Source organism: Exophiala bonariae (genome assembly GCF_035927105.1).
Source record: "Exophiala bonariae strain CCFEE 5792 chromosome Unknown scaffold_6, whole genome shotgun sequence".
NCBI lineage: Eukaryota > Fungi > Ascomycota > Eurotiomycetes > Chaetothyriales > Herpotrichiellaceae > Exophiala > Exophiala bonariae.
In genome coordinates this window covers 17,464-40,777 of record NW_027042481.1, presented here as the reverse complement: position 1 = coordinate 40,777, position 23,314 = coordinate 17,464, and the positions used below count along the sequence as shown (strand labels likewise).

The window sequence follows — 23,314 nt, the reverse complement described above, 5'->3', positions numbered from 1 at the left end:
ATGCATAAATAGGCGCACATCATAAGAGAGCTTTCAAAAGATCAACATTACATTTCATTCGCGGATAGATCTATGTACAAACTCGCTGGGAAAATCGTCAAGAATCGCAAAAAGACCACAACAGGCGGCCTCTTGACTGGTTACTTCTGCTTTACCAGCGTGTTCCTCAACGCTGCTGGAGTGACTGCCGTAGCCACTCCGTTCTCGACTTTGAACGCGAACTCGTCGAACCCAGCACCGCCGTAGAACAATGAATCGACCGTCGGCCATGTGATGCAGTTCGTCGCCATGGGTCCCGTGACGTAGGTCTGGGGGAATGTCTCAATCACGGACCGGAAGACAAGCTCGTCTCCGAACCTGTTCAGCGGATATAGTCGAAGGGAGACGTTTGCGGCAGTGGGGATACCGTCGATGGCGCGGAGACTGGCAATCATGTTGACGCCATTGTTGTACCACTCGCTGACGCCGAGACCGGGACGGTTGTCGTCCAGTGTGAATGTGATATTGGACGCTGGGCCAGCGGCGGTGGACTCGTAGGTGCCTGCGAACTTGACTTCTGCCTCTTCTCTCGCGGCTTGCTCGAAGGCGTTGACCCAGACTTCGGAGATGATGGAGCCGAGGATCCAGCGCACCGCACCGGCTCGTTTGCCTGTGGCGAGGATGTTGAAGCCGAAGTGGTGGTCCATGTCGAATGCAGTCAGCGTGCCGTAGTAGTGCTCCGAGCCCCCGAGGTCGCCAGATTTGGCGTAGATGTCAATGATACGGGTATTGTTGGCAGCGGTGTTGTTGGAGATGGGAAGCTCCTGACGGAATATCTCCCACGGGGCGCCCACTGCGTTGCGGAGGTTCGACGTGTGTGTGAGTGGCTTCATCCATGATCTAGTTACCACAGGTCGCAGTAGCTTGGAGTTCAAGATGGATTGGGCCACGGCTGTCACGTCGGCAAGGGAGCTAAAGAATCCACCAGTTCTGGTTCGCTGTCAGTTGATGACCTATGCATGCTTAGGGAGGTAAGGTGTTTCGACTTACGGGTTCTCGTCTCCAGCATTCACCAACCATGAATTTGTCTCGGGGTTGCCGGGAATAATCGTGTTGTTGTCGGTCGGTGGTGTCAGGGACGTTCGTTTGAGGCCGAGGGGCTTCCCGACCACATCCTCGAAAGAGTCAAAGAAGCTCTTTCCAGTAATGGACTCGATCGCATAACCAATGAAAATATATGCGAAGTTCGAGTAAACGGGCGTGTTGTATGGTGCGGTCACCGAACGGCGGGACACAATGCCCTGAATAAAGTCTGCAATGACACCAATGGTAAGCAAGTCTCCAAACAAGGTGGGATTGCATCAACTGACTCGCGCGTGTGCATTCTCTAATGTCAACAGTTGTGAATCCTTGGCCACAAGTTGGCTCCGCGGCTTGAGTGAGCGCAGGAAATCCCAGAGCCGTGAAATTGGCAGCTTCGTTGGCCAAATCGTAATTACCATCTGGTGGGTGGTTAGCATTCGGTGCATTGCATGGCGTGCATGAACTTACAGTCTCTCCCCAAACCTGAGAGATGTCCAGCTAACGACCTGATGGTGATGTCTTCCCATTCTGTCCCATCTCCAAGATTCTCACTGGAGGCATTCACCAGTTCCGGGATGAACTTTGTGATTGGTTGGTCAAGCTGATTACCAGGCGCCGATAGAAGAAAGGTGTACATGGACCATAGTTTCGACAAACTGCCAACACGATAGACAGTTTGGTTATTAAGTGTGCCCGCTGCTAGAGAACCATTGAGTCCTGGGGCGGCAAAATGTGTTTCGTAGAGGGTGTCGTTGGCGGAAAAGATATTGACAGAGAATGAGGTGGTCTCGTTGTCAAGCAGCCCTGCGCCTAGTGCTTGCTCTAGTAGCTTTGGAAATGTCTGTATGGCAGCTTTGATGGCACTCGAGGACTTCAACTCGGTAGGTGCTGGGAATACTGGTCCTAATAACGGGCAGTTTTCTGTCTTCTGTGCTGGTTGGATTTGAGCAAGACATAATGAGATTAGCGCAGAGAAAATGAGTAGAGGACGCATGGTATTGATGTATTGATGTTTGATGTGTCAAGAGAATGTGCAACACTGGTTGGAAGGGTGGTCTGTCAGGCCTTGATGCTCGTGCGGCCATATACGAATATATATTGTCGTGGGGATCAACACAGCCATATTCCCAAGAGGTGATCATGTTCCAAAGTAAATCAGTCAAGGGTGCAAGCTCGAGGTTTAGCAAGAACATGAAAATGTCCAGTCTCCAAGCTTAGCCCCGTCTCTGAGGCTATTGGTAGATTTTCAAGATCGACGTGGTATGCAGAACAGGGCTGTGGCTGGTTATGTGTGCCTAAGACTATTGAAAGATAGACATGATTGGCCTGCTCGGACAGCAAGATCTGGTCGTTGCCAGATTTTGACTAGCAAAGCCTCGTTGCATCGGTCGGCGGCCTGAAACATAACCGAGCCTCAATTAAAAGGCGGAGTGTCGAGCGTGTCTGACAGAACAGCATTGGCATTCACTGCAATTGCACCGCGGAATAACCGAGTACCGATGTGTCTGACAAGTGTTTATTCTCTCTGGTGATCAGGCCCCCAATCACGCCCTTAGTAAAGTGTTCGCAGCTTAGCTTCTGCTTTGATCTTCCAAAATAGTAGTGCTGCGAGAAGAATGGTGCAGCACAACAAAGCAATTGTCGGTGGTCCACTGACGTATTCGACGGTTGAATTTGGTCAATCCACATTAATTTCTTGGAAGAGCAGTCCTTGATCCGACGATCTACGATGGGCAAGCTGCACAGAACACAGCTCTCCGCACTGTATCGGACAGCTTGAGCCGTTGCAGTCCGCAATCCGGCGTGATGACTGGTGACTAGTCGTTGGCTTCGTGGCAGGTATCGTCATGTCCAGGCGGACTTCACAAAATATGGAAGCCACTGGCATACGTGCACGTCGTCATTGATATCACTGTTTTTGAATCCACTCTGATGTGGGAGTCGAGTGTAGCGATTCTCGGTGAACCACTTTCCTGCGAATTCTGATTGTTGCTGTCTTACCGTCAAATATTGCAGTCAGCTGCCGACATATTGAGTTCCCGACGGAATGAGCAATGTGGAGCTGCAATAAATACACCTTGCCGTTGAGACATATGGCAATCTCCACCCCACAGAACTGATAGAGGTGCCAACAAGGCAATGCCTGTAGCATATGGAACGATTGGATCACTGTACATACAGACAAATCCCAGTGAACCCTCGAGACGCAGGTACCGGCATGGCTCTAACTCAGTGCAATGAGCGCGGTTGCGAGCCCTTGTCACATATTTGGTCGGGGTTTCACGATTCTGCTCAGGATGCTAAAAAAACACCATATATTGAGACGTCCTGAGATAAGCCAAAACGTGGTTTCGAGAGACAATGCTGACACTTGTTGAATAGGTATGAACGGCTGATATCAGCTTGACTGACTTTTCCTGTCGTACATTTCAGAAGCCTTGTCGAGGGCATGTCTCTCCAACTAATCTGTACGGTCTCGACCGGTGGGTTTCGTGCCGACAGGCCATGTTCACACAGATCTTGCCGTCAAAGGTGCTTTCAATAACATCCTAGGGCTCTCCCAGTGAGTCGAGGTGTTTGAGACACTCCTTGACTTGCAGAAATCGAAGGTTTCAGCGTTTAGAAAGTGCCGCATGAATGGCATCGTTGGCTTGGCAAAGCCTTGCCGCTAACACTGGTGAGAGGAGTGAATGTTCATCGACCGTGACACGATGCCGCCAGAAATTTCCATTAGCTGTACCTGTGCCTGATCCTTCACTGCCTCATTTTCATCACTACCATGATCGCTCTTCTTTCAAAAAGAACTTGTTTTACACAAGTCTATTTCTCAGCGCATCTCGTGGCAGATCAGGCGTCGACTTGTGCCTCATGCCAAAGAAACGTCCCCCACGGCGTCCTACCGACATGAACAATACCCACGAAAGGTACTGTGTTCATCTGATAGTCAATTGTTGACCAAAATTCTGACATCTGCTCAGCATCCTGGGTTCCAAACCTTTCGAGTTTCTTGTGGGCCTTGAGCAGACACCATGCTACATCTACAGCACACATCTCGCTCGATTCTCCCAACCTCTGCAGACGTTGGCCACTGTAGATTCCAAGCTTGCTTCTGCACATCTCCCAGAAACTGCGGCAATCACGTTCCTGCGCTTCGTCGAATTTGCACACACTGGAGACTACTCAGAGTCGATACCGAGAGTGTGTCGGCAGAAGTTGGGTGTTGCTAACCCTGCCACATGTGAACTCATTGCCACAGCCCATACCGACCTCACACCAGATCTCGGTCAACTATTCAAAGGTGCCAGCTCGAAGTTTCGACCAGTCTTCTACCAGGTTTCTCCTCAGACGGAAGCTCCTCAGATTCAGAAGGAGAATCTAGAGTATTTCATGAGAACAGGAAACTACAGACACACTGAAACCTCCATGGGTGTTATTGAGCAGATACAACCACAGCACATGCATGCAGCAATGTGGACATATTTCCAAACGCTTGCTATTTCCGAATCAAACTGGAGGATCTGGCTGAACGATGCAGATGAGACACTGGATTTTACGCCTATCTTCCTCTCACATGCTAAGCTTTATGTCTTTGGAAAGCGGTATTCCATCAACGCGCCACAAGTGATCGCGCTACGAAAGCTTCGATGTCAACTATCGGCCTTCAAGCTTCACCCCTGCCAAATCAACGACATTGTGAAATTGCTTCGATATACATATGAGAACACCACCGATTCAGTCACGCATCCAAGCAACACCAAGGTCTCTCAAGGGATAGAACCGCTGAGAGATTTGGTCATAGCCTACGTGGTCTGCCACATCGCCGTTATCAGCTCGAACCGGGAATACGTGGCACTGCTAGAACAATCTGGCAAGCTTGGAAGGGACATCATATCAAAGGTCACGAATTTTTTGTAGAGTGTTGAGATGGGGTTGGTGAAGGATGAAGTGTTTAAACATGTCTTTCGTTGAATGATCCCATACTGATCAAGGCTATCATATTCAGCGTCTTCCGGCCGTCCGCATCCACATGTGAGGCTTGTAAGATGCCAATGGCATTTATAGACTCAAAAAACGCCTAAAATGAAGAAGAATCTCTCAAGAGCAGCGGTGCCGAACAGCTGTGATGGCATGAACGCGGCGAACATGTTCCATGCAGCCTTCCCCATCTTTCCCCATCTTTCTGGAGTTGATGGAGGTGCTTGGTGATATTGTCCCGCGTGCGGGGGAAGCTTTCCTCGGGTAGTGGGTTGTGGTTCGGATTAAGCGAATATTATTGTACACTGGCGGAGTAGTTCACAACCGGTGGTGACTGAGGAGCCTGAATTAGTTCACTCTTCGGACGGGGTAGTCATTATATATCTCTCAGAAGGTCTCCCCAGCGATCTTCTTCTGCTCTTTCGGAGCAGGTCATTTGAACCTGGCAAGAGAGCATTGATGACTGATACAACCATGTCTTTACGCGGTAAAGTGATCGCAATTACCGGCGCCGCTTCGGGCATCGGATTGCAACTGAGCAAGCTGTGTGCGTACAAGGGTGCAAAGTTGGCCCTTGCGGATATCCAGCAGGAGCCGCTAGATGCGCTGGTGTCAGAGATCAAGACCGGCGGCATCGAGGTGACAGGTACCATCGTCAATGTTGCCAACTGCCAGCAGGTTGACGACTGGATCAATGCGACTGTCAATCACTTCGGCACGTTGGACGGTGCTGCAAATATGGCAGGCGTGGAGTCCGGCCCGAAGAGGTTGGCCGGTCCCCTCGCCGAACTCGCAAACGAGGATTGGGATCATATCTTGTCTATCAATTTGACCGGCCTCATGTATTGTGTTCGAGCACAGATCAGAGTCATGCAGGCTGGAGCCTCAATTGTGAATGCTGCTAGTATTGCTGGCTTGATGGGTCGACCAGGAATCTCCGCTTATTCCGTCAGCAAACATGGAGTTGTTGGTTTGACAAAGACGGTTGCGAAAGAAGTTGGGCCAAAGGGCATCCGCGTGAACGCCATTGCTCCGTAAGTATCAGGAAACATTCCACAAGAGATTGATTACCTTGCTGACGAACCTCCCAACTCAACAGGGGCCCGACGGAGACACCAATGCTTCAGAGAATATTCGACACCTCGGACAAGAAGGAGGCCCAATTTACGAGCACCTATGCGAACATACCATTGAAGAGAATGGGGAAACCAGAAGAGATCGCTCAGCTGTGTACCTTTCTTCTCAGTGATGAATCGAGCTTCATGACGGGTGTGATATGTCCTTGCGATGGCGGATTGATGGCATGAAGTGTTCATTCCACCTCATAGAGGATAAGGTCATTGCCAGGCCATTGCCAGGTCATGACATACTCAACCCTTCCAGTCTTCAATATCCGTGCAAAGTACCGTCATTCGCCCGATTGGTTTGACGGTGCTCGGTGACCTGACTGTTTAGATGTAACATCGGCTAACTGCCTATCATGTCTCCCAGATCGTCAGGAGATAGATGATGCTTGAAAATGCCAATAATTTCCGAGAATCTTGACGGATAGTAGAGTATGACAATGTCGTCAGGTGGACGCCGATAGCAAAGCGCCCTGTCTCACTGCCTAGGTACTGAGCAAGGCGCGATAGCCTTACCTCCTTAGGTAGTGTGTACTTCGTATTATTTAGGGGCAGAACAACTGTAGCTAAAATTTCAAGTGGGACGATCAATAAGTTGCACGTGAAGAGGAGGTCTTGGCGGTTCATCTCAGTCTTCCGTTCAGTCCAAGTCGCGTCTCAAGATCCATCAGTCAGGGAGGCTCATAAGAAGTGACGTCTAATATAACACTACCGATGTGAAGGAAAGGATAACACGCACTACTACTACTAGAAGAACACAATGGTCTTACGAGAATTCTTCGACGCCAAGAAGGAGAAGCTCGACGCAGGCTTCGAGAGTCCCGATGCCTTCGAGAAACAACAGGATTGCTTATCCTGTCGAGTATTAGGTTCGTTCGGGTCCAAGCATCATCGGAACCTTGGTGGAAAGTGATGCATACTCACTTCTCCTAGGCTCAACGGCGTTCGTGTCTTTGGGTGGCTATACTTATTTCTCCGGCATGCAGCAGCTCCGAGCCCAGCGAACAGCCATCGAACTCAGCAAGTCGAAATACAAGTACGGTTCCCGGCAGTTGGGTATTATCACCCTGTCCGCCACCTTGGTCAGTCTGGGGTTCTACCGAATGCTCAATTGAACTGTGTTCAGTGCCTGAGGAAGGGACAGGCTTTTGCTGCTTATGTTCTGATTGCTACTTTTCACGCATGATACCCATCTCATTTGGCAAATACTCCCTACTCGAAACAACAAAATCCATCGGCATAAAACTGGGGGTTTCTGGCTATTTTCCAGAAAAGGTATATTAATTCACTGTATAAATAAAGGATGCTTGCTATGCGGTATCTCATGCTTCATATCCTTGTAGTGGCCGAGCCCTGGTTTCGTGATCTATCCCGCGTGCCCGTGTGCAATGCCCAACGCTCAAAAATGCTCCACAATGCTTCTCCCTTGCTTCACATGCCACACTCACGACATTCGCCCGCGTTTGCTGCTTCCAGGGCCATCTCGCGGACCAATATTTGATATGTCGAAAAAGTCGGGAAATTGTAGTTTGCGTTTCGTACCAGCCGTAAATGTGAATTCTCGTCCAGTGCTTTTTGAGCCATTTCGCTGATTGCTATGCCTGTGTGGTGGTCGAACGTTGCGATTGTTGACGACTTCTAGGCGGAGTGGTCCACCAAGGCTGCTGGAAGAAGTCTGGTTCTCGTCCACTGTGCTCGAGGCGTCGTCTGTCTGCATGTCTTCGGGTGTTGATGATGATTGACCAGTGAAGCGAAATAGTGGTGTAGGCGGTGCAAGGCTGCGAACTGCGGAGGGGTGTGTATCGTCGCCCGACGCAGTTCGCACAGATTCCAGTTTTGGAGGTTCAGATTGCGTTCGGGTTTGTTCAGGAGATTCGGCTCGCGAAGCTGATGGACTCCTTTGTCTGGTCTCAATTTCAACCCTCTCATCGTCACTATCGGCTTGTTGTTGGTGTGCTGAGCCATCATATCGCTCTGTAGCCCATTGTCTGACCCTCCATCCCTCCCCGTCCTGCAGGCCGAGATTCTCACGATCAAGAAAACTGAGTAGATCTTCGAGAGCCTCTTGATAACCTGCTTGTCGACTGTTACTTTGATCTGTGACAGCTGACTTGTAGAGGTTGGTGACGGAGAGAGCGGCGCTACGGAAGGCTTGTAGGAGCTGTTCCGGAGGTGGAGGTCTTGAGGATGATGAAGGGAGCGAAGTATTTAAAGATTTCATGGAATCCATGATTTAGTTATGCAGTCGTGGCTGCAGTACGATGAGTTGTGGAGGAGCAGTATTCTGAAAAGTCAGGTCGGCGTCTGTGCTCTTGTGATTATGAATGAGGGGTTTGTGTAGACTGCCGAGATCCCTGGTAAGTTGATGCCCACAATAGAAATCTGGAAGAGAACAGATCAAGTGAGAGGAAAGAAGTGATAAAGTCTCGGGATATTGATCAAAGCACCGTGACACTGACGCTGGTGCAGACAAAGAATGCGTCCACTTCAACCTCTAAGGTGGGTGCAGGTTGGGCTGATCTCGATATTTGCCTGGATCACGTGTGTGCCAAGCCTTGCCGATGGAGGGTGACTGCCCATTGGCGCGTCATTGGCCGACACCAATTTATGCGCGTGTAAATCTGCCACTGCAGAGCCCTTGACACTCAAGTTTGGTCTCCTCTTCGCTTTCCTCCATTCTTCTCCCACTTGTTGCACGTCGGACGCTTCGTTCTGTTCTCTGCACTCACCAATATACGCGTCGGGATTACTTGCGTGTGTCTCGGTCATCGCTTCTTCTTTTCAACGCGTCCACGGCCATCACGTTCATCCGCTCGCGTCTGGCGATTGATTGAACTATTCCCAAGAGGCCGTCCCGGCCACCACAAACACCACAATGGTTTCCGCCAGAGCCCAGCAGCCTGATTCCGAATCCTCCTCCGTGGCTGATACACCCATGCATGACTCAACCCCTCATATCAATCCTCGAAGGCCTTCCTTTGGGCATCTCAATCGCTATGTTGATGATACTCCCGATTATACCGATTCCGACACAAACCCAAACACTACAGCAAGTAGTATAGCAGGCGATACCCCTCAAGGGGACGGTCGGAAGAAGAGATCCGATGCCTTCAAGCTGAGAAAAAGCATTTTGGGCAAAAAGCACGGCCAGCTTGACGAGTCAAAGGAAGATGATACCATCCGGAGATTTAAATACCTCCTTGGCTTGACCGACTTGTTCCGCCATTTCATCGACACCAATCCCAACCCCAAAATCAGAGATGTCATGACCGAGATCGATCGCCAGAATGCCGAAGAAGCCGCAAACGCGAAGAAGGGTGTCTCCCGCAAAGGAGGCGCCGCTGCGGCTAGTAAGCGAAAGACGGAGCAGGAAGAAGATGCGGAGTTGTTGCGAGATGAAAAGCGCGGGAATGCTTCACAGACAATCTTCCGCGAATCCCCTTCCTTCGTCCAGAATGGAGAGATGCGAGATTATCAGGTTGCGGGTCTGAACTGGCTCATCTCCCTTCACGAAAACGGTATTTCTGGCATTCTAGCAGACGAGATGGGCCTTGGAAAGACCTTGCAGACAATCTCCTTCTTAGGTTATTTACGACATATCTGTGACATCACTGGGCCTCATCTCATCGCCGTCCCCAAGTCAACATTGGACAACTGGCACCGAGAATTCAAGAAATGGACTCCTGAAGTAAACGTTCTCGTTCTGCAGGGAGCGAAGGACGATCGACATGCTTTGATCAATGAACGACTAGTGGATGAAAAGTTTGACGTCTGCATCACCAGCTACGAAATGATCTTGCGAGAGAAATCCCACCTCAAGAAATTCGCTTGGGAATACATCATAGTCGACGAAGCTCATCGAATCAAAAATGAAGAGTCTTCACTGGCTCAAATCATCCGCATGTTCAATTCCAGGAACAGACTGCTAATCACTGGAACTCCATTGCAGAACAATCTACATGAGCTGTGGGCGCTGCTCAACTTCTTGCTACCGGATGTCTTTGGTGACTCTGAGGCATTTGACGCGTGGTTCTCGGGACAGAGTGACGACCAAGACACCGTAGTGCAACAGTTACACAGAGTACTGAGACCTTTCTTGCTCCGACGAGTAAAGGCAGATGTTGAAAAGAGCCTCTTGCCCAAGCAGGAACTCAACCTGTATGTTGGGATGGCAGATATGCAAATCAAGTGGTACAAGAAGATCTTGGAGCGAGATATCGACGCGGTCAATGGTGCAGGTGGAAAACGCGAATCCAAGACTCGCTTATTGAACATTGTAATGCAATTACGAAAATGTTGCAACCATCCATATCTGTTCGAAGGCGCGGAACCTGGTCCACCGTACACAACCGATGAACATCTCATCTACAATTCGGGCAAAATGATCATTCTCGACAAGATTTTGACTCGTATGAAGGAGGAAGGAAGTCGTGTCCTGATTTTCTCCCAGATGAGCAGAGTTTTGGATATTCTGGAAGATTATTGTGTGTTCAGAGGCCACCAATACTGCCGTATCGATGGTGGTACTGCACATGAAGACCGCATTGCTGCCATTGACGGCTACAACAAGCCAGGCTCAGAGAAATTTGTCTTTCTTCTTACTACTCGTGCTGGCGGCTTGGGAATCAACTTGACTAGTGCCAACATTGTGGTTCTGTATGACAGCGATTGGAATCCCCAGGCTGACTTGCAGGCCATGGATCGAGCACATCGCATTGGCCAAACCAAGCAGGTCAAGGTCTTTCGTTTTGTCACGGAAGAAGCGATTGAGGAGAAGGTTCTGGAGAGAGCAGCGCAGAAACTGAGATTGGATCAGCTGGTCATTCAACAGGGTCGTGCACAGCAACAAGTCAAGCAAGCTGCATCCAAGGACGAACTTTTGAGCATGATCCAGCATGGAGCAGAGAAGGTCTTTGAGAAAGGTGCGACAACTGAAGTCCTCGACGATATCGATGAGATTTTGCGTCGTGGTGAAGCTCGGACTGCTGAGCTGAATGCCAAGTACGAGAAGCTTGGAATTGATGACCTTCAGAAATTCTCCTCGGAAAATGCGTATGAATGGAACGGTGAGGACTTCACCAAGCATAAGAAAGACATTGGAGTCTCCTGGATTAACCCTGCGAAACGTGAGCGGAAGGAGCAATTCTACTCTATTGACAAGTACTACAAACAAGCGCTTTCAACCGGAGGTCGTCCCGCGGAAACAAAGCCAAAGGTACCACGGGCTCCCAAACAGGTCAATGTCCATGATTGGCAATTCTTCCCTCCTGGTCTTCAAGAACTACAGGAGAAGGAGACTGCTTACTACCACAAGGAAATAGGCTACAAGGTCCCTCTAGCTGAAGGAACGGATGAGGATTTGAGCGATCGTGAGGCTGACCAGCGACTCAGCCAAGATGAAATCGACAATGCGGAACCATTGACAGAAGAAGAAAAGCAGCAAAAGGCTGAAATGCAGGAGCACGGATTCGGAAACTGGAATCGTCGAGATTTCCAACAGTTTGTCAATGGATCAGCCAAATTTGGACGTACCAATTATGAAGGTATCTCGACAGAAGTCGACAGCAAAGAGCCCGATGAAATTGAGGAGTACGCAAAGGTCTTCTGGAAGAGAAACACTGAAATCGCTGAATTTGACAAGCACATCAAGACCATCGAGGCCGGTGAAGAGAAGTTGCGCAAAACTAATGTACAACGAAAAATGCTTCGCAAGAAGATGGAACTCTACCGTGTGCCGTTACAACAGCTGAAAGTCAACTACACAGTCTCGACAACAAACAAGAAAGTCTACACAGAAGAGGAAGATCGATTCCTCTTGGTGATGTTGGACAAACATGGTGTGGATGGAGAAGGCCTGTACGACAAGATTCGAGATGAAGTTCGAGACTCTCCGTTGTTCCGTTTCGACTGGTTCTTTCTGAGCCGAACCCCTGTGGAACTGGGCAGACGATGTACTACACTGCTTAATACCGTCACCAGAGAGTTCGAAGACCCAGACGAAAAGCTTACCAATGGCCATGCATCTGGTAAAGGCAGAGGCCGAGACCGTGATGATGAAGAGGACGAAGAGAATGACAGTGAAGTGGCACCTGTCAAGAAGAAGGTCAAGAATGGCATCGTGGTATGGCATCTAAGCGAACTCGTACATGGAACATTTGCTAACATCCAACAGAATAAGGCTGTCAAAGCTGTCAAGTCAGGACGTGGTAGCAAAAATACCTCGCCTGCCACCTCACGTGCTCAAAGTGTTTCCTCTACGACTGCTCCCAGTCGATCAAAGGGAAGGAAGAAGTAATATCCTGTGGCATGAAACCCAGAACTACTTTTATCATTATTGGCGGCGTGACGCGTTTTGTTTCAAGTATGGTGGTGTCTCCTGTTTACAAGGATAAAAGCATACGGCCCATTTGTGACGAGTACCGGACACGACATGTTTGTGTGAGAGGAGTGGTGGCTAATTATGGAACAAGCTCTTGCTCTGGGCGGAACCCTCGTGACCATTTCACTCGACGAGGCCTCGCATGCATGATAGAGGGCCTATTGGGTTTGGCGTTTTATTTTCAATTCGTTGTTACGAGTCCACGAAGGCAGGGCAGGGCAGAAATCTGTAGGACTACAAGGCCATCAGTACAATCATCGCGACTAGAACAGTCGCGGCTTACCAAATGCTTTAGTATCTACTTGAGTAGTTGCGCTCCATTGTGCAGCTGTAGCGATTAGTAGTAGTTCAGACTACCATCATGGATTCATGACTGGCACTTCCGAAACAAGACTTGGCACAGTGATGGAATTGATGCTCGTCATCTTCCGAAAAGAAACAGGCAGCAAGCAAAATGCATTAATCATTTCACACGTTTGGAGCGCATCGACGTGCCTTGTCATCGTCTCAACCAAGTTCATCAATTAATCGCCTACGCTCCAGAAGCAGTTGATTGGATGAGTGTTGTCCGTATTTCTATGGTGTGAGGCACTTTGCCCCGCCGTCGCCCGGATGCATAACGTTAAGCAACCGCAAATACGGGCGATACAGCACGGAGGGATGCCAGTACAGTGTTATATATCACATAGGCGCCCAATTTCTGATTTTACTTCAATCACATACCTTTCACACAGCAGTAAGTCTTTGGTACGTCCTAGGAGCATCCTCCTCAAGAAAGGCGCTTGACCATTGATTTGACCAATACCGCTACAAATGCTACATCGGAACCCAGCAACTGTGTACGAGTAACACTGTCGAACGGAAACCTGACCTCATCACCAGTCACTCAGAACTATATCAGCATTCGAACGCAAAATTAAGGCCATAGATTCACGGAGAAACAAATCCCAAATGTCGACCATCTTCCTCAAGACGATCTCAGTGCTCCGCATGGCAGCCGGGGTCTCCACGCTCATCGTGCCACACCGTGTCGGACCACTATTCGGGTTGACCATAGGTCCAGACGCGAGTGTTGTTGCGCGTCTCTTTGGATCAAGAGATTTCATCCTTGGAGCATACCTGTACAAGACCGTCAGGGAGTGGGATGGCAGTCGGGGTAACGATCCCTTTGGGCAAGGCGCCCGAGACTCCTTGCTATCTCAGAGTGCGACTTCTGTCCGAGAAAGCGACGGCGCGATCAGTGCCACAGGGAAGGCTGACGGCATTCCGAGGTTTGCGGGTTTGGGACAAGGGCTCAACAAGACTGTCTCCGTGTCTACGGTTCGATCTGATAACGTTGCGACTGCGCTGTGGCTTGGTGCTGCGTGCGATGCGATCGATGTCGTGAGCGGTGCTGTTTGTTTCCTCGAGGGCGGGATCTCCAACATCGCGGCCGGGGAGCTTGTCGGTGGTGCGGCTATCTTTGTCATGGCTGCATTATGGCAGTTGAACGTGCTTCAGAGAAAAAGATCAGCTGAGCAGGAGCTGTGATTGATGCGATTGTGGATGGGCTATCATATCGGCGCTTGTCCGGGATAAGGGGGAAGTCTTAATCGAGTTCCTGCTCAGTCACGATCACGGACAATTGACCGATCGAGCTGCTGAAAGTATTCAGGGTATGAGATGGCTCACGATGCTATTTTGAGACTGGTATCTTCTTCTGACTGAATGATGTTGGGCTTCCTTTCTCATTCTCAACCCCTGTTTTCGACGTGCATTGCTCTTCTATCTGCAGCGTGCAAGGTGCAATAACCAATAATGTATGCTCTTTGACAAACGACTCGAAGAGTCATCACTTCGGCATACATTAGTGTCGACTAGAATATGCGAGGACACCATTTGCCGCGTCTCCTACAGCCCCTTCTGGGCTACATTTCCTCCTCCGGCTTGACAGCTTGATCCACTAGGCGCATTGAATAAGCCAGGGAGAGAGTACGGACAGCATTAGACTGTATACCGCAGTACTGGTGCGAACGTTAGACCTGCGCTCGGGCAAGTCTGTTATCTTGTAAACACGATTGGTAGACAGTGACGACGGCTGAGGGGCTGTGAGTAGTTCAGGGGGTTAACTACTCCCTAACCACCTACCTCGTGAATTGGGCACTCACAAGGCTGAAGAGAGGACCCGGAGTCGTGCTCGCCTCCCCGCCATGACATGGGCTTCCCCAGCCTAATTTTACAATCACCTGCAACGTTATTGGGCCTGTCCAGCCTACCCCTCATGCCGGGCAAAACGCCGATGTAGCCGTACGTAGCCAGTGCGGGGGACTACCAAAGAGTTTACCAGAAGGGAGGTGGTGTGTGTGTGACGAAACTATGTATTAACTGGTAGCTTCCAGTCTTTTAGTAAGGGGGGTTATGCATCTCTGTTTCTCATCCATAGCAGCACTTTTAACCACGAGCCAATTCATAGCTTGGTTCAAATATTGACAACATTAAAGTCCAGAAAGGATCAGTGAAGGAGTATTGGTAATTTGTGCCAGACCTCATTCTCGTTTTTGGGCTTGTGAACATACAGCCTCCACAGTGATCTTGACAACCATGGATAAGGCCGGCGGTTTCCAAGAGGCTCGATACCTTGAATTCGTACGCTCCTCCTCGCCTACAGGCGTCGACAACAAGCCAAAGCTAAACCGTTATTCAACACACTTGACCCGCGAACATGACTTTCCAGGAGCACAAGCCATGCTCTTCGCGGCAGGTGTGCCAGATCGTCTTGCAATGCAGACTGCTCCGCATGTAGGCATTGCAAGTGTCTGGTGGGAAGGAAACCCTTGTAATATGCATCTGCTAGATCTAGCGAAGGAGGTGAAGAAGGCGGTCCAGTCCCGCGATATGCTCGCATGGCAGTACAACACAGTCGGTGTGAGTGATGCCATCACAATGGGCAATCAAGGCATGCGATTCAGCCTTCAGACGAGAGAGATCATAGCCGACTCGATCGAAACTGTCACTTGTGCTGAGGCTCATGACGCAAACATCACGATCCCTGGCTGTGACAAAAACATGCCGGGCTGCATAATGGGGATGGCGAGACACAATCGACCGAGTCTCATGATCTACGGAGGTACAATCGATAAAGGCTATAGCAAGACACTCCGAAGACCGATCAATGTGGCAACATGCTACGAAGCATTTGGTGCTTATACTTATAACACATTGCGCCAACCTGATGACGGTGGTGATACCTCCAAGACCAAAGACGAGATCATGGAGGACTTGGAGAGGAATGCGTGTCCTGGTGCCGGTGCCTGTGGAGGCATGTATACTGCGAACACGATGGCCACTGCAATTGAGTCGATGGGCTTGAGCTTACCTGGCTCAAGCTCAACACCGGCGACATCACCGGCAAAGATGAGAGAATGCGCGAAGGCTGCAGAAGCGATCAAAACATGCCTTGAACTCGACATCACTCCGAAGAAGCTCATTACCAAGCGTTCTTTCGAGAACGCTCTTGTCATCACCATGGCTTTGGGTGGAAGCACGAATGCAGTGCTGCATTTCCTCGCCATGGCTGTCACAGCTGGAGTTGAACTTACGCTGGATGATTTCCAGAGAGTCAGCGACAAGATACCATTCATTGCGGACCTTGCACCATCTGGAAAATATGCAATGGCTGATTTGTATGAAATCGGAGGAATTCCCAGTGTGCAGAAATTCTTGATCGCAGCTGGATTACTGGATGGCGATATCCCGACAGTGACTGGAAAGACTTTGGCGGAAAACGTTGCAAGTTGGCCCAGTCTGCCTGCTGACCAGGTCATCATCAAGAGTCTCGAATCTCCGATCAAGAAATCAGGTCACATTCAGATCCTCAAAGGTAACTTTGCGCCTGCAGGTGCCGTGGCAAAGATCACCGGAAAGGAAGGACTCAAGTTTGTGGGCAAGGCCAGAACCTTTGACAAGGAAGTCCAGCTCAACGAAGCATTGAATCGTGGCGAGATCCCAGCGGGAGAGAACTTGGTGCTTATCGTGCGGTATGAAGGGCCAAAGGGTGGGCCTGGTATGCCAGAGCAACTGAAAGCTAGTGCTGCCATCATGGGCGCGAAGCTTACCAATGTCGCATTGGTCACAGACGGACGGTACTCTGGGGCCAGCCATGGTTTCATTGTGGGACATGTTACTCCGGAAGCCGCGGTGGGTGGCCCCATCGCCTTGGTCGAGGACGGAGACGAGATCACTATCGACGCAGAGACAAACTCGATCAGCATGGCTGTGAGCGATGAGGAACTCGAGAAGAGAAGGCAGAAATGGACGCCCCCACGAATGGTTGTGACCAGGGGTGTATTGGCAAAATATGCTGCTCTCGTCAGTGATGCGAGTCATGGAGCTGTGACGGATTTGTTTTGAATTATTCAACGGTTCATATGATACCTTGGCTTCTCTTAAGTGGGCGGACTGTGGTTGGAAAATAGGACTCTGATTGCCCACCTTTAACCTGGATGATGGCTCGGAGAAATGGGAGTACGAGTAAGCACGGAAACCATCACAGTCAATTGATTAACCCTTGTAATCTAAATTGCCTATGAAGGACAATGATGCGAACAAATTTCAACTTCCCTTTTGAGTATCTCTCTATGTCGAGTCTCGTTTGGTAAAATGCCTTCAGAATCCTTGCCTTCGCGAATCTAGACATATCCTATTCAGAGGTAAGCACGCTGCACCAGCATGTGCACCACACCCAAGACAATAGAGCTGGAGAGAGTCTGATTTGCGAAATCGAAACCTTCGAATGTCGATAGGTCGAATGTCTGATTACTGCATGTCTTAGACATGGAAAACTACTCGGCATGGACTGTTTGAAGTATCACTTGTACTGGGAGTTCAACCTGGCGACGATGGAGTTAAGGTCTTTTCGCTCAGGACTCCTGTAAACCAAGATCAGAAGGAATTCTCCCTGGAGAACTCAAAACACATTCTCGTGACGAAAAGCTATGAATAGATAACGCTTCCGGTACACTGGATTGTTCTGGAAGTTCTTACTGGTGGTCTCTGGTACCACACGGCAAATGAACCAAGCCTTCCCTGTCCCCTGCTGGCTGCAAAATGCGATTGAGGAGACTGCTGACCATTAGCTCTGAAATATGAGCTAGCTATTTACTAAGTAATGCAGCAAGGTTGTTGATAGTATAAGAGTGGATGACATAGCCACAGAAGAGACCCAAACAGGCGTAGAGTTGCAGCACCCGCAGAAACATTAGTATCAAAAGTCTGAGGGGCCTGAACAGTTGACGAATGGTCCGCCTATCGATAAACGAGTTCGCCAGATATTGGCGAAGATAAGCGAGGTATCGAGAGGGATGATCTACCTGATTCTTACATGCCTCTTTGGGTGTCTCTTTGGAATTACAGGATGACACCCAGGAAAATAACTCTTGCCATGTTAGTATAACTTGTTAACTATTGCCTACCTGGGTATCTAACTAAGGTACTTACCCTAGGTTGTTAGCAGCAGACACATCATTAGGCAGTTGGTTAACTAAGCCCGAGCCCGAGCCGCCTTGGTCTTAGTTAGGTTCTCAGCCACTTGGCCCCCGAGAAAACTTGCCAGCAGAGATGGCCCCCACCACCCACACCCGCATCTCTTAAGTGCAAGAATTGGCGACTGGGCTTCAACAACGTCGAAGCGCCAGTTGGCACCAACAACTTTGAAACCTCAAGCCGCGACTACACCCTAAACTTCACGAAAGCCGGTTATGTATTCGTTATGTCCTGTCCCTAGCTCCCAAAGTGCTCGTTTTCATCCAGGAGAGCCTGGAATACCTTCTTTCTCTTGGAGGGCAATTCTCTATGGCCAGAAGGGGATTTCTTTGCTTACCCACCATTGAACATGCGAGGCCTCCTGCATGTTAACCATCAAATGAGCGCGGAGTCAGGATATGAGACCGTGCCGTCTTCTGTGCCGTCTGATAGCGGAGCTGGACTCTACTTCGCTCTCTGACCATTTCTGCGTTGTAGCATTTCGCCGAAGAGTCTTTCCATTGGGCTAGATTTCTGGGAAGCGCTTTTAACTCGTCTTCTATCCAAGCATCGGGACCCCTGTATAGCATGCTTCCTTTCTTGATTGAATCTCGAGAGACCACCCTGATGCTCACTGTCTTCTGTTGCCGGGGGCCAACATCCCGCCCATCGCCGCTCAGGCATCCTCACGAGTGTACCAGTACCTGGATGGTACCTCGTTCTCTCAATTGGTGAATCACTCGAAGATGTCTCACCAAGTATGCATCCAGAAGAGGCCAGGCTACCCTGGTCGCCCATATGGCCATGGAAAGTTGCTTCTTGCGAACTTGCGAACTCGAGAGAGGGGTTTCTGGGAGAAGCGTTCACGAAGGAGACTCGAGGTTCAGCAACAGCTATAAGAAGAGACCGGCAGTCCTTCGAGAAGGATTCCCAACCTCATCTCCTCCCTATCGATGAAGTCCATTCAAGAGTTTTCAGCATGAATATCTTGCCTTCACGCATCAACAGACTAATAGCAAGAATTCGAGTTTCTCCTGAAGCCACCATTCCAACATACGACGTTAAGGACCACACAGTGGTTACTCTGTTTGACGACCTACCCGAGGAGGAGAAGAAAGCAGCATTGGAGAAGCTTGATCAGCTTGCTTCAGCCCAGCCTGCAAATCCACCTCAAGTCATCTCGGTTCAACCATCTTCGCGCCGCCGTCGCTTTTTCAATTGGAGAATCTTCACTATGGTTTTCCTAGGTTTAGGCTTCGTTGCCTTCGCTGTCGTCGCATCGGTGGTACTAGCAGTCGATACCACCAAGGATCCAGAGTTGGTGGCAAAGCTGCGAATGGCCAGTACGAATCTTGATCGTATGGCTCTTTTGTAAGTTCCTATCGACCATAGACGACTGCACTCTGCCAATTGCTAACTCTGGCGAACCAGACCCAAGGATGAGGACTGGTTCTTTGACTTCACCAAGCAAGACAAGTACACGTTCTCACCGGGTGGTGTCATCAACGCCAATGCTGCCACTTTTCCGGCTACAGTTGGCCAGGGCATGACACTGGTAAGTCCTTCATACCTTCAGTCCGCGGTTAAAACCCCCCTAGTCTTACGCATGACACATAGGCAATGCTGAATCTTGGACCGTGCTCCATGCTACCACCACATCTTCATCCTCGTGCTGCAAATTATGTCGTTGCCATCTCTGGAACAACTCAAACATATATGATCAATGAGAATGGTGCGCGAACTGTACAAGCCACACTTCGTTCAGGTCAGATGACAATATTTCCAACCGGCTCTATTCACACCATGATGAATATCGGCTGTGAAAATGCACAACTCATCTCTGCATTGAACAGCGATGATACCGGGACCTTGAATGTTGCCAATGCATTTTTCAGCTTGCCTCAAAACATATCTGGGACCGTTCTTGGTGGAGATGTTAATGTTCAAAATGTCTTTGGTCAGATTCCTACGCCAGGGACTGGAGCAAATTTTGGGCCAGATCAATGTATTGCTGCTTGTGCCGCAAAAGGCAAGATGGTGAAACGCACCTTTTGAAGAAATTTGTGGGGTGAAATCCAGTGATTCTACTTGATGTTGATGAGTCCGTGTCACTAGGATTTCGTGGCCTGGTGGACGAACGCGAGACAGGTCTCGTGTAGTATTTTGAAATGTGAACTCAAGTTCGGACAGATCGCTCGTCATTGTATCGATCAATAATTATCAGATCATGCTCGTGTCACACAGTCTGGTATTCACGATCATTTGGTTGATTTGCGTGATATCACGACCAGCCAAGGCTGGATGCACCGCTGGCCCAATCGGGGGTCCGCGGTACACTCAGCATAAGGCTGAGGGAGCTTGTGGAAGCCTGAGCGGGAGGCCTAAAAGTTCCAGAAGATGCCAATCCCCCACCCACCAGTTGCCAAGCTGACTGTTCTCTTCTCTCGCTTTCGGAATCGGTCCGTGACAAAGCCAATGCACGAGAATAGTCGATCCTCAGACGTATGATACTAGCAAGCTCCCTTTTTCCTATTCTGTTACATTGGGTCTGAGGGTCTTAGGGCCTTGGGACAATGCAATAATTGGGTCAGCCTTATGGCACCCCGTTTAGCTCATCGCAAATCCCGCGCAGGATGCAGGCGGTGTAAGGAGCGAAAAGTCAAGTGCAACGAACAACATCCTTCCTGTAGCGCCTGTTTGCGTCATGGAGTTACGTGCGAGTACACAGACGCTCCTGTTCAAGCCAAAGCCTTGCCAGATCAGTCCGATCAGTCGATTTCTCGGGGAAGTACTCCAGTTACTGGCGAAACCACCACTGGCAATCTCGCGACTAGAGAAACACCCACTTCGACACAAGGGCAGACACCACTCAATGGACCAGATACTCCATACTCAGACATTGCTGGAAGCCTCGCTCTAACAGAATCGAGACGACATGCCCTCGAGCTATTCCTGCTGCACAGGTTTACGTTTACGGTCGCGACTACATTTCCATCCTTTCGATATGAATCCACAAAGCTATTGTACACGCACCAAGCTCCTAGCCTCGCTTGCGACAATCGTTTTCTGTTTGATACGATATTTGCAGTAACCGCGCTGCATATCTGCAAGACTGTTCCATCGCCTAAAATAGGTTACACCGAGCAGGATGAGCTACCTGAAACCTTTCGTGGCATGGACTTTGCTCAACTCCACCGGATCTATCTGAATCAAGCAATTCGAAAACAAAGAGAAGCCATTTCATCCCTGGGACCATCCAACTCCGACGCCATTGGTCTGACGTCTGTCTTGCTCAGTATCATGGCAACCTGCCTCTTACCCGAGGCTGAAGGCTCGGGAGAAATCTACAAGCCACCAATACAATGGCTACGTATGGCCTCAGCAGTCGCGATCGTGTTCCAGGCAGCTGCTCCGCATGTTCGGCCGGGCTCGATCATGATGACCTATTTTCAAAAGGATAGGAAACCGAGCTTCGCTGATAGTGAATACCTATTCAACCCATCACACACCAACCCATTCAAGAAATTGCTTGAGTTTCAGGCCTCGAGCAGCACACTTTTTGGGCATGTGGACCTCCGCGAGACCGACCCATTGAGAAAAGAAACCTGTCGCCTGACCCTAGCATTAGTGGGATCGATTCATACCGCTATTCGAGAAGGCGAACCATCTCACTATATTTGTCAGCGGGTTACCTCTTTTGCCCCCTTGTGCCCAACGAACTTTATTGATTTGCTAGCGGATAAGAAACCACTGGCAATGTTGATACTGGCGCATTACATGGCGATGATGAAGCATCTTGATGAGGACTTTTGGTGGTTTAAGGGCCGCCCTGAGAGAGACATCTACGGCATACAGAGTATACTGCCAGAAGAATGGCAATGGGGTCTTGCTTGGCCTCTGGCCGTGCTGACATCACCGCTCAAAGCCCACCTCGATCCGAAGCCGTTTCAAATTGTGTAGTTGAGTACAGAACATTGAAGCCATTGAAGGCATAGCAAAACGGGCCAGCATTGGCTCTTCCACCACACCCACCACATATATACTAAGTAACACTAGGCAAATGGGCCTTCGTGAGGGTTCTAAAACAGCAACTCACCGATATATTGGGGAGCCCAAGATGATTACCAGGCCTTAACTGACGGCACGCAAGGTTCTGAGGACAAGGCGTAATTGACACATTGCAAGCTGACACCTTGCCTTGACTGATGATGTCATGAAGATCTGACCTCGCCCCTGAAACGCTAATTTCGGCAAACCGATCTCTACCACAAGCACACATCATTCATCAAATGGTCTTGCTAGCTTCCTGCAGAACCTGGCATTGGTGCGTGTTATCACACACACACTTCAGAATCACTGAGCCAACCTGAAGCCGAACTACTTTATACGATGACCGATCACTTGCTGCAGCCTCGGCTCGTTACAGCCTTGTCGGCACTAGGCATTGGCCTCTCAACAGCATTCTCAATAGGATCTCTTACATTGACATATTTCGCCATCCCAGCACTTCTGTTACCCGCCGACGCACCGCTGATGCCACCATTAGAACTCGTCGCGGAACGGCGAGCACGACATTTCCGCACCGAGAAAGCACCTGAACAGCCCGCCGACAGTGGACTGGGCGATGAGGACGAAACCCTACTAGATCACGGAGCTGTCGAGAAGATCATCAGCGGCAAGAATCGATCGTCCTCGGAGGGGTATCTGCTGAGACAGTGGTTCCACCTGTTCGCCAAGGGGATGCACACTTTCCCTCCCTTGGCTGTTTCCGGCGCGCTTTGTTACGGCATCTGCATCGTGGTCCTGCCGGGCCGTATATTGCAAACCAAGAACGTGAGCTTGCTGTGGAAGAGAGGCTTGTTCGCCACGTCCGCTATCCTTTCCGCGGGAATCATGATTTTCACCTTGACGGTCATGAAGCCGGTGAATTCCGCACTCCATGATAGGGTGAAGAAGGTGGTGGAGTATGAAGGTCAGGGGAAGTCGGCCGGATCGCAGAGTGATATCGAGGATACCGAACGACTCATTAGGAAATGGGGCAGAGTGAATGCTTGGAGGTCGGTGCTGCCGGTGCTTGCGGCGGCTTTCGCTACCGCAGCACTTGCGGTGTGATCACTCTGTTAGCCATTGTCACGTCTACGTTCCAGAGCCTTGCGAAGTCATGTGATTGAGTTTTCCCATGTTTCTTCCTGCGGACGGTGAGCATGGGAGTGCGAGTATCTTTTTGTCGTACTAATCCCATAGCCCTAATTTGTTACACTCCCCAAAAACACCG

At 49.8% G+C, this 23,314-nt stretch overlaps 11 protein-coding genes across 11 annotated transcripts; 9 read left to right on the top strand and 2 right to left on the bottom strand.

Annotated features, from left to right (window-relative positions):
• Positions 1–140: 140 nt before the first annotated feature.
• LTR84_011476 (uncharacterized protein) lies at positions 141–2,056 on the bottom strand (the record flags this gene model as incomplete). Its single annotated transcript, XM_064855005.1, has 4 exons — positions 141–969; positions 1,030–1,291; positions 1,350–1,481; positions 1,531–2,056. 4 exons carry the CDS (start codon positions 2,054–2,056, stop codon positions 141–143), a joined length of 1,749 nt encoding a protein of 582 aa, XP_064708594.1.
• Positions 2,057–3,930: 1,874 nt separating this feature from the next.
• On the top strand, positions 3,931–4,977 carry LTR84_011475 (uncharacterized protein; the record flags this gene model as incomplete). The annotated part of the gene is made up of 2 exons (XM_064855004.1): positions 3,931–3,986; positions 4,041–4,977. The coding sequence occupies 2 exons, from the start codon at positions 3,931–3,933 to the stop codon at positions 4,975–4,977; spliced, it is 993 nt and encodes a 330-aa protein (XP_064708593.1).
• Positions 4,978–5,511: 534 nt separating this feature from the next.
• On the top strand, positions 5,512–6,344 carry LTR84_011474 (uncharacterized protein; the record flags this gene model as incomplete). Its single annotated transcript, XM_064855003.1, has 2 exons — positions 5,512–6,071; positions 6,137–6,344. 2 exons carry the CDS (start codon positions 5,512–5,514, stop codon positions 6,342–6,344), a joined length of 768 nt encoding a protein of 255 aa, XP_064708592.1.
• A 577-nt stretch (positions 6,345–6,921) lies between these two features.
• LTR84_011473 (uncharacterized protein) lies at positions 6,922–7,276 on the top strand (the record flags this gene model as incomplete). Its single annotated transcript, XM_064855002.1, has 2 exons — positions 6,922–7,030; positions 7,095–7,276. The coding sequence occupies 2 exons, from the start codon at positions 6,922–6,924 to the stop codon at positions 7,274–7,276; spliced, it is 291 nt and encodes a 96-aa protein (XP_064708591.1).
• Positions 7,277–7,605: 329 nt separating this feature from the next.
• LTR84_011472 (uncharacterized protein) lies at positions 7,606–8,391 on the bottom strand (the record flags this gene model as incomplete). Its single annotated transcript, XM_064855001.1, has 1 exon — positions 7,606–8,391. One exon carries the CDS (start codon positions 8,389–8,391, stop codon positions 7,606–7,608), a length of 786 nt encoding a protein of 261 aa, XP_064708590.1.
• A 645-nt stretch (positions 8,392–9,036) lies between these two features.
• On the top strand, positions 9,037–12,456 carry LTR84_011471 (uncharacterized protein; the record flags this gene model as incomplete). The annotated part of the gene is made up of 1 exon (XM_064855000.1): positions 9,037–12,456. One exon carries the CDS (start codon positions 9,037–9,039, stop codon positions 12,454–12,456), a length of 3,420 nt encoding a protein of 1,139 aa, XP_064708589.1.
• Positions 12,457–13,491: 1,035 nt separating this feature from the next.
• LTR84_011470 (uncharacterized protein) lies at positions 13,492–14,070 on the top strand (the record flags this gene model as incomplete). Its single annotated transcript, XM_064854999.1, has 1 exon — positions 13,492–14,070. One exon carries the CDS (start codon positions 13,492–13,494, stop codon positions 14,068–14,070), a length of 579 nt encoding a protein of 192 aa, XP_064708588.1.
• Positions 14,071–15,120: 1,050 nt separating this feature from the next.
• LTR84_011469 (uncharacterized protein) lies at positions 15,121–16,929 on the top strand (the record flags this gene model as incomplete). The annotated part of the gene is made up of 1 exon (XM_064854998.1): positions 15,121–16,929. The coding sequence occupies one exon, from the start codon at positions 15,121–15,123 to the stop codon at positions 16,927–16,929; it is 1,809 nt and encodes a 602-aa protein (XP_064708587.1).
• Positions 16,930–19,018: 2,089 nt separating this feature from the next.
• LTR84_011468 (uncharacterized protein) lies at positions 19,019–20,094 on the top strand (the record flags this gene model as incomplete). The annotated part of the gene is made up of 3 exons (XM_064854997.1): positions 19,019–19,410; positions 19,471–19,594; positions 19,657–20,094. 3 exons carry the CDS (start codon positions 19,019–19,021, stop codon positions 20,092–20,094), a joined length of 954 nt encoding a protein of 317 aa, XP_064708586.1.
• Positions 20,095–20,634: 540 nt separating this feature from the next.
• Positions 20,635–21,999, top strand: LTR84_011467 (uncharacterized protein; the record flags this gene model as incomplete). Its single annotated transcript, XM_064854996.1, has 1 exon — positions 20,635–21,999. One exon carries the CDS (start codon positions 20,635–20,637, stop codon positions 21,997–21,999), a length of 1,365 nt encoding a protein of 454 aa, XP_064708585.1.
• Positions 22,000–22,428: 429 nt separating this feature from the next.
• LTR84_011466 (uncharacterized protein) lies at positions 22,429–23,151 on the top strand (the record flags this gene model as incomplete). The annotated part of the gene is made up of 1 exon (XM_064854995.1): positions 22,429–23,151. One exon carries the CDS (start codon positions 22,429–22,431, stop codon positions 23,149–23,151), a length of 723 nt encoding a protein of 240 aa, XP_064708584.1.
• Positions 23,152–23,314: the final 163 nt, after the last annotated feature.